Here is a 9,104-nt window from a genome sequence, read left to right on the forward strand (position 1 = left end):
ACCCGCTCGGCGGGTGCTGCGCTGGGGCGTCGGATGAGATAACGCAGCAAAGGTGGAGCATCCGCGCACGGAGCGAGGGACGGAGCTGCCCAGCGCCCAGCGGCCCGCAGGGACGGGGCAGGGGGCTCCCCCAGGCCAGGCACCGCGGTGGGGGGCGCAGGGGCTGAGGGGGGCACGGCTCAGCCCGCAGCCCGCCCCACCCCGCCGGCTGCCCCCATGCTGGATCACCGAGCCAGGATGGAGAGCAGCAGGAAGGAGAAGGTGAGGCCGCTGCCGGGGCGATGCCAGGGGGCCGAGAAGGATGGGCTGGGAGGCACCCGGGGGTGTGGGGGGCAGCAGGGATCCTCACAGGGGGGTCTGGCCTTCCCTGGAGCGAGTGGCCTGGTGCTCCTGGCATCTCCCAAGGTTCCAACAGAGGTAGCTGGGAGGATGGCTGGAGGAGAGGACACCAGCTCCTGGGCAGCCTGACATGTCCAGGGAGGGCCCTGTCCCTGAGGACACCCTGAGGCATCCCAGCCCAGCCCAGCATAACACAGGCCCCCCAGCACTGAGGGCTCGTGATGGAGCTGAGAGCATTTGTGGGGTGCTCTGCTGGACTGGGATGCTCCCACCACCCTGGCATTGCCCTGGGCATCTTCTGGCCTACAGGGCCGCATCCCTGGGATGAGATGAGGTGATGAGATCCCATCACCTCCTTTGGCTGGTTGTCACTGTTGTCACCAAGGCACTCAGCAGGATGGCACATGGCTCATCCCCAGTCAAACACCGGTTGGTTGTGGGAAGCTGCTCCCATCTCTTCTCCAGATGGATTGAGCTCACAGGGCCATGGGTGAGGACAGTGGAGACTTTCCCTGCTGACAGCTGGGACGTTTGGGTGACACCAAGGGGACATGGAGGGGACACAATGTGTGCTGGGTGTCACTGGCTGCGGTGGCCAGGGCCATGTGGTTCCCAGCTCCATCCCCTGTGTGGGTGGCACTGGACCACACTGTTTCCATGGGAAGCTGAGAGCTGGATTCCCTCACGTGGGAAAAGCCAAATCCAGCCAGGGAAGAGCCAAACTTATTGTTTTGGAGGCAAGAGAAGGGATGAGTAGGGACACACGGTGGTGAGGTGGAGAAATAAAATTTGGGCCCTCAGGTGCCAGCCCTGGGACAGGGACCCTCTGCTGGGGGGGGGGATCCGGCATCCCCACACCAAGTGGTGCTGCAGGAGTGATTAGTGCCAAATACCTTCACCAATGAACCAGGCAAGATGGCTGAAACCAGCTCCATGCTTTTCCTGGCAGGATTTTTCCAGTCATCCCAGGCAGAACACCTTCAGGATCATGTGGTGCTACCTTGGGTGACTGGCCCCATTCTGGGGTGTCCGGCAGCGTCCCCCAGCCCAGAGGGGTCCGTGCTGCAGCCACATCTCTTGGGGTCCTGTCTCCTGGCATCTGGGGGACCAGGACTAATTAAGCCCCAGGGGTTCAGCACCAGGATGGAGGAGGAGATGAAGGGATCCCACCCAGCTGTGGATCGTGGCCAAGGCCACAGGAGCCCTGCAGGGCCTTGGAGATGTTTGGGCTGAGCCCTCACTTGGGGGGCTGGAGGCTGAGGAACAACACTTGGGGCTATGTTACGAGGAGTGGTCCCAATGTTGGGATGCTCCAAACCACACCCCAAACCCTTTACTGAGCCCCCCACCCCAAAACCTGTCGGGAAACAGCAGCAGCCTCAAGGCAAACATCATTCTGCTGGTGAGAGCAGGAGTGGGAGCGTTGGAGCCTACCCGGAGCCCGGTGACTAATGAGCCCTAATGCTGCGGCTGCAGCTGCTGGAGTGAGCACCGGCTCCTGCTCCATCTGACAGCCGGGGGCCTGGCCCCAGCCCTGTGCCTAATGGAGGCTGCGCCGAGCCCGGGGTTGCTACGGAAAGGATAAACACAGGTCCTGCCTGCCAGGTGCTTCCCTGGAGTGGGCCCTGCAGCTCTACCTGGCAGCGAGGCAAGGTGGCAATTCCCGAGAATCTTCCTGCCCACCTGCCCTCTGCCCCAAATTTGGTGGGTGGAAAATGGTACCTGTGATTCCCGGTGGGATACAGGGAGAGGGATGCTCCCAGGGGAACGAGGAAGACACCAGCATCTTCATCATGGAAGAGTCCCACATCCTTGGTGGGAGATGCTGTGCTCCTCAATGGCATGGCTGGAGGCACTCCTTGGTGGGAATGGCCCTGGGATTCATCAGGATGGAATGTCCTGGGGCGCTGGTTGAAGTCCTGCTGGAATGGTGCTGGCTTCTGCACAACCATCCAAACAAATCATCTTGCTGATGGGGACAGCACAGAGCCCCCAGTGCCATCTGTGGTGCTCTGAAGGCAGCACCGGGAGGGGACATGGGGCCCCTGCCAGTCCAGTGGATTCCCTGGTGCATACATTCAGCTGAAGGAAATAGAGCGATGGGATAAGGCATTTTGGGGTGTCCCTGAGCTGGTGGGGAAAACCAGGGTCAGGGAAACATGGTTGTTTGTTGCAGTTCAGGCCCCCTGCACCTCATATCCTCTGGCTCTGGCTGATGCTGTGTCCCACACAGGTGGAGCAGATCCTGTCAGAGTTCCGGCTGAAGGAGGAGGACCTGAAGAAGGTGATGTACCGGATGCAGAAGGAGATGGACCGAGGGCTCAAGCTGGAGACACACGAGGAAGCCTCTGTCAAAATGCTGCCCACCTATGTCCGCTCCACCCCCGAGGGCTCAGGTACGAGGTCGCTCCTGGTCCCCTGTGTTGCACCCTCCCCAAACCCTGTTGAGCTCCATGTGGGAGGCTGAGCCCACCCTGAGCCCATCACCTTGTCCCCCCCTCCCCGGCTTTGCAGAGGTGGGAGATTTCCTGTCGCTGGACCTGGGCGGCACCAATTTCCGTGTGATGCTGGTGAAGGTGGGCGAGGGGGAGGAGGGGCAGTGGAAGGTGAAGACGAAGCACCAGATGTATTCCATCCCAGAGGACGCCATGACTGGGACGGCCGAGATGGTGAGTGGGGCACACGGGGCATCCTGTCCCTTCCCAGTCCCCGTAACGTGCGTGTTCCAGTGAGGACACTGGAGGGGACACTCCTCGTCCCTCTAATCAGCAGAAGGCAGGGGATGGCCCGGCCTGGGGAACCCACGGTGGGGATGGGACAGTGTCATTCTGTGTGCAGTGGGAGGGTGGTAACAGCCCCTGGCAAAGGCTCAGCCTCCTGTCTTCCAGCTCTTTGACTACATCTCCGAGTGCATCTCTGATTTCCTGGACAAGCACCAGATGAAGCACAAAAAGCTGCCCCTGGGTTTCACCTTCTCCTTCCCTGTGCGGCATGAGGACATTGACAAGGTGAGGGGGTGGCTGGGCAGCACGAGGGCTCAGGGGTCCCCGAGTGCCAGCTACACCCACAGCCCCATTTTGGTCTGACCCCCATTCCAGGGCATCCTCCTGAATTGGACCAAGGGCTTCAAAGCTTCCGGCGCAGAAGGGAACAACGTGGTGGGGCTGCTGAGGGACGCCATCAAACGGCGAGGGGTGAGAGGGTCAGCTGTGCTGGGACCACTGCGGTAGGGGACCCCAGCACTCCTGGCTGTCCCTGCGATGGGCTCACTGAAGCCCAGCTGTGCCTGCAGCAGGGCTGCTGGAGCCTGGTGTGTCCCCAGGAGGGGACCACCACTGGAGCCCCGTTGTCCCCACAATGGGGCCACTGGAACCTGGTGTGTCCCCAGGAAGGGCCATTCCGTGCATGTGCACACGTGTGCAACACGTGCCCTCATCCTCACCCTTGGGGACCCTCTACCCCAGACCTGTCTGCTGCAGGACAGCCCAACCCCCTGCGAGCCCCCAATGGTCCCTGTCCTGTCCCCAGGACTTCGAGATGGACGTGGTGGCGATGGTGAACGACACAGTGGCCACAATGATCTCCTGCTACTACGAAGATCACCGGTGCGAGGTTGGGATGATTGTGGGTAAGACGCCCCTTCTGCAGGGACACACGGCCAGGGAGGGGGGACCGTCCCATGGCCCTGCTCCCCTGCTGCTCCCCCCGTCCTTTTGGAGGGGCACACCAATGACAAGGGGGTGGCAGTGGCACCCTGCTGAGGCCTCTGGAGGTTAGGACACCTGATGGCATCGCCTGGCCCCATCACAGTGGTGGGAGCACCTTGAGAGTAGAAAGGGGGTAGTCACCATAACAGGGCTGGTCCCCACAGCACAGCCCTTTCCCCAGGCTGCTGGTGGCTGTGGCACCTCATGGTGGGAGTGGAGACCCATGGCAGGTGACTGGTGTCAGGGTGGTGGGGATGAGTTTGGACCCTGCAGGGAGCAGCCCTCCGCCTCTCCCAGTGCCCTGCTGTCTTCAGTGCCATCAGCCACGTGCCATCTGGGCTCCGTGTCCCCTCAGCTGAGTAACGCACCGGGATGTTTGTCAGCTCCTGGGGGCAGGGATGGCCTCAACGCAGTGCTCGAAGCCCCTGGGACCCCATTGGGGAGCAGGATGACCATCCCTGTCACCGCAGGATGGGGACATGCAGCTCTGAGCACAGCCCCCAACCCTGAGCTCAGTCACTGAGTCCTGGTGCTCATGGAGCAGCAGGGGCCAGCTGTTCCATTTCTTCTAGAATGGAAACGTGGAATTGTTTGGGTTGGAAAAGCCTCCCAGGTCATCAAGTCCAGCTGTTCCCCCCAGCACTGCCAAGGCCACCATTAACTCATGTCCCCACGTGCCACATGCACAAGTTGGTTAAGTCCCCCCAGGAATGGGGACTCTACCACTGCCCTGGGCAGCTCTGCCAGGGCCAGACAGCTCTTTCCATGAAGAAATTGTCCCAACCTAAACCTCCCCAAGTGCAACTTGAGGCTGTTTCCTTTCTATCCTTGGAGCAACCTGGTCTAGTGGAAGATGTCCCTGCTCATGGCAGGGAGTAGAACAAGATGAGCTTTAAGGACTCTTTGAACCTGTACCATCCCATGGTTCTATGATTCGATGATTCTATTGCATCCCGATGCTGGGTGGATCGGGATAGAGATTTGGGACCTATGTGGTAAGTTCCCAACCATCCTTGGTTCCAGCTTTCCCGAAATCACAGAATGGTTTGGGTTGGAAGGTGCCTTAAGGATCATCCAGTTCCCTGCCATGGGCAGGGACACCTTCCACTATCGCAGGTTGCTCCAAGCCTCTTCCAGCCTGGCCTTGAACATTTCCAGAAATGGGGCAGCCACAGCTTTTCTGAGAAACATCACCTGCCACCCTGGGAAGGATTTCTCTGCAATATCCCATATAACTCTTCCCTCTTTCAGTCTAAAACCTTTCTCCTATGTCCTGTCACCTCTGGAGCCAGCCCTGAAGTAGCGGTAGACCATGGTGCCACATCACCAGGTTGAGGAATGTCCCTCACAGGTTGAGGAATGACTCAACACAGATCCCAACCCCCATCCTGACACATCTCTGGACCCTCTCCAGTTCCCCCCCATTGCTCCAGAAGACTATCCCAGCTGTATCTCAGTTGGGATGGGAGGGCCGTGGTGGGTGGGTCACTGTTCCTATCACTGGCCCTGTCCCCGGTTCCTGGCAGGGACGGGCTGTAACGCCTGCTACATGGAGGAGATGCACAACGTGGAGCTGGTCGAGGGCGATGAGGGGCGAATGTGCGTGAACACAGAGTGGGGGGCCTTCGGCGCCTCGGGGGAGCTGGACGAGTTCCTCCTGGAGTACGACCGCGTGGTGGACGAGACCTCACTTAACCCCGGTCAGCAACTGTAAGGAATAGGAGAGATCCAGTTCCTCTGGGTGTCCCCCCTCACCCCCTGCCACTCTGGGCTCTGCCCCCCAGCACGGAGGTCCTTCGCCCCAGGCTGTGCCCACGTGCAGGGACACAGCCAGCAAGGAGGGGGGAAGGAAAGGGGGTGCTGCGCGATGTGGCCCCCCCAAATCCCGGCCCTGACACCGCCCCTTCACCTGTGTCCCCACCCAGGTACGAGAAGATCATTGGGGGCAAGTACATGGGTGAGATTGTGCGGCTGGTGCTGCTGAAGCTGGTGGATGAGAACCTGCTCTTCAACGGGGAGGCCTCTGAGAAGCTCAAGACCCGCGGGACCTTCGAGACCCGCTTCATGTCCCAGATTGAGAGGTGCGAGGCTGGGGCCGGCACACCCAACCCGGCCTGCCGGGCTGCACCGCACTGGGGGCTGTGCTGCCAGTCCTCACGGCTGCAGGTGCTGTCAGTCTGTACCAGGCTGTCCTACATGGGGATCCCCCTGTTCCACCACACCATACGAGCCTGCTCTGACCGCCTCATATTGGGGTCCCTTATCCCATCACCCCACACCAGCCTGCTGTGACTGTGCATGCTGGGGACCCTTTTCCCATCACCCCACATCAGGGTGGCCCACATTCAGTTCCCTCTGTCCCATCACCCCACGCCAATCTGTTCTGACTGACCAAACTGGGGTTCCCCATCCTGACACCCCATCCAACTGCCTCACAATGGGTTCTCCCCCACCATTCCCCGCTGACCCCACTCTCCCCCCACCCCAGCGACTCTGACGACCGCAAGCAGATCTACAACATCCTGTCTGGCTTCGAGCTGCTGCCGTCGCGGACGGACTGCGAGATTGTGCGCCGGGTGTGCGAGAGCGTGTCCACACGCGCCGCCCAGATGTGCTCGGCGGGGCTGGCGGGCGTCATCAACCGCATGCGCGAGAGCCGCAGCCAGGACACCCTCAAGATCACCGTCGGCGTCGACGGCTCCGTCTACAAGCTCCATCCCAGGTGGGGATCCCCAGGGCCTTCCTGCCGCCAGCATTCCCATCCTCCTCCTTCAGCCCCCGTTTGTGACCCCGTTTCTGACCCCGCTTTCCCACTCCCCAGCTTCAAGGACCACTTCCACGCCACAGTGCGGCAGCTGACACCCGGCTGCGACATCACTTTCATCCAGTCCGAGGAGGGCAGCGGGCGCGGGGCCGCCCTCATCTCGGCCGTGGCCTGCAAGATGGCCTGTATGATGGGGCAGTGAGCCGGACTCGGGGGTGGCGGGGGGCCGGTGGTCCCGCTCGGAGCGCTGTGGGAGCAGACACAAGTGCAGAAAAGAGGCGGCTCCAGCCCCCCAATAAACGGGGTATGTGTGGACTTCTCTGGGGCCGCTTTGGCCAGCACTCCTCGTGTCCCCCGTGCTGGCAGGGAGACCCATGTGGGGCTGCCCCACATGTGCGGGGCAGCCGAGGTGCTTCCCATGCCCTCACCCCCCCACATCCTCACCCAGCTGCAGTGAGGGGGCTCTGACACACCCAGCTCCTTTGCTGGGGGAGATTCCCCCAGGGAGATTGGCTTAGAGATAAGGGGCTCTTCATGGGTGCTTGGGCACTGAGGTGGAGGAGCCCCCCCTAGTGAGCCCTGGGGTGCAGAGACTGACCAGAGTGCACCAGAACTGGGCCAGTTGCAAGGGGGGGGCTGCATTTTGGGGGGCTCCCCTCCAGCCACATCCCCCCAACAGGGTGGGGAGTGGGGCACCCAGACCCCCCCAAACTGGACACAGACCCATACCAAGGGCTAAATCCCACTTCCACCAGCAGCAGCACCCCAAAACCCTGTGGGTCCCAGCACACCCCAAACAGAGGGGCACACAGGTGCCCTCCAGGGCTTTTCCATGCTCCAGGGTGCCACAGCTCAGCTTCCCAATTTAGCTTGGGGCAATAAGGGGGGGATAAAAATCAGGGTACAAAGTAGAGTGTTGGGGTTCCCTGAAAGGTCTGGGGCACCCCAGAGATTTGAGTTCACCAAGGGTTTGGGGCAGAATGTTGGGCCCCTCTGGGGGTCGGGGTCACCCCAGGGTGTTGAGGTCCCTCTAAGGATCTGGCAGTCCCCCAACATGTTGTAGTTCTCTGAAGGCTCAGTTTTGGGTCCCCCTGAGCGTTTGGAGCACCCCAGGGTGTTGGGATCCCTTTGGGGGTTTGGGGCACTTCATGGTCTGGGACTCAGGGTGTTGGGGTCAGCCCTGGGCGTGGGGCCACCCCATGGTACAGGCCATCTTGGGGCCCTGGGGACATGCTGGGATATTTGGAGCCACCCGTGGGGTCTGTCCCATGTCACCCTGGGCAATAGGGGCACCTCAGGATATAGGGACATTTTAGGGTGTTGGGGCCACCCTTGGGCATCTGGGGCCACCCAAGGGGGGTTGGGACACCACAGGGTGTGAGGCCAAACCAGGGGTCGGGGGCTACAATGGGGTCTCAGTGTTCCCCTAGAGCAGATGGTCACCCCAGGGCTGCAGGGGCACCCTGGAGGGCTGGGGACACTGGGTACACTGGGGGAGTCTGTGCCACCCCTGAAAGCCTCCAGATCCACAGGTGGCACCGGGATCCCCTCAACCCTTTGGAGGAGGGAAGGGGATCTCTCTGCTCTGACTGGCTGCAGCCCTCAGCCAGCAGGGTTCCCGTGGTTTCACTGGCTGCAGCAGCAGCAGCAGCTCAGCTCCCTGTGCTCACTGGCCATGGCCAAACGTGGATTCCCTGTGCTCCGATTGGCTGCAGCTCTCAGTCAGCAGATTCCCTGAGCTCTGATTGGCTGCAGCTTTCAGTCTGCAGATTCCCTGTGCTCCGATTGGCTGCAGCTCTCAGTCAGCAGAGTCCCTGAGCTCTGATTGGCTGGCACTGAGGGATTCCCTGTGCTCAGCAGGGACAGTGCCAGTGCCACATGCTGGGGACACTGAGGATGATCCCAAGCCAGTGGCAGGGGCAGTGCCAGTGCCAAGTGTGTGAACAGACGCAGTGCCAGGCATGGGGCTGTGCTGGTGCCCAGGGAGGGGCAGTGACAACCGGGGCCACCCGGGTGTGCAGAGGGAACCGCTCACTGCACCCCCCAGCGCACACCCACGCTACTGCTGGCACCTCCAGTGTCCCACGTGCCCTGCTGGGGCCAGGCCAGGGCCAGGCACGTGCCATGTGCCTGTGTCACCAAGTCCCCCGGGGCAGGCAGATGTGAGACACACAGCCAGAGCAGGGACTTTATTGTGGGGGAGGGGGTGTCGGGGCCAGGGGGCATCATGGGCTGGGGGGACATTGGTGTTCGTGGGGCACTTGGGGCTGCATCCTGTGGAGACAGGAAAGAGC

The 9,104-nt window shown here is 61.5% G+C and overlaps 1 protein-coding gene across 2 annotated transcripts; it reads left to right on the top strand.

Annotated features, from left to right (window-relative positions):
* The first annotated feature begins 7 nt into the window (after window positions 1–7).
* Window positions 8–7,129, top strand: GCK (glucokinase). 2 transcript variants are annotated; one of them, XM_027909541.1, is made up of 10 exons: window positions 8–261; window positions 2,573–2,735; window positions 2,854–3,008; window positions 3,228–3,347; window positions 3,438–3,533; window positions 3,868–3,967; window positions 5,573–5,756; window positions 5,972–6,127; window positions 6,535–6,768; window positions 6,868–7,129. In XM_027909541.1, the coding sequence occupies exons 1-10, from the start codon at window positions 217–219 to the stop codon at window positions 7,010–7,012; spliced, it is 1,398 nt and encodes a 465-aa protein (XP_027765342.1). In that variant the 5' UTR covers window positions 8–216; the 3' UTR covers window positions 7,013–7,129. The 2 variants fall into 2 exon arrangements, with proteins under 2 accessions (XP_027765342.1, XP_027765343.1); XM_027909542.1 differs by lacking the exons at window positions 8–261; window positions 2,573–2,735; window positions 2,854–3,008; ... (1 more) ...; window positions 3,438–3,533; window positions 3,868–3,967 and having other exon boundaries at window positions 5,637–5,746.
* Window positions 7,130–9,104: the final 1,975 nt, after the last annotated feature.

Source organism: Empidonax traillii, unplaced genomic scaffold (genome assembly GCF_003031625.1).
Source record: "Empidonax traillii isolate 1590-97213 ecotype Southwest subspecies unplaced genomic scaffold, ASM303162v1 scaffold2202:size32806, whole genome shotgun sequence".
Classification (NCBI taxonomy): Eukaryota; Metazoa; Chordata; class Aves; order Passeriformes; family Tyrannidae; genus Empidonax; species Empidonax traillii.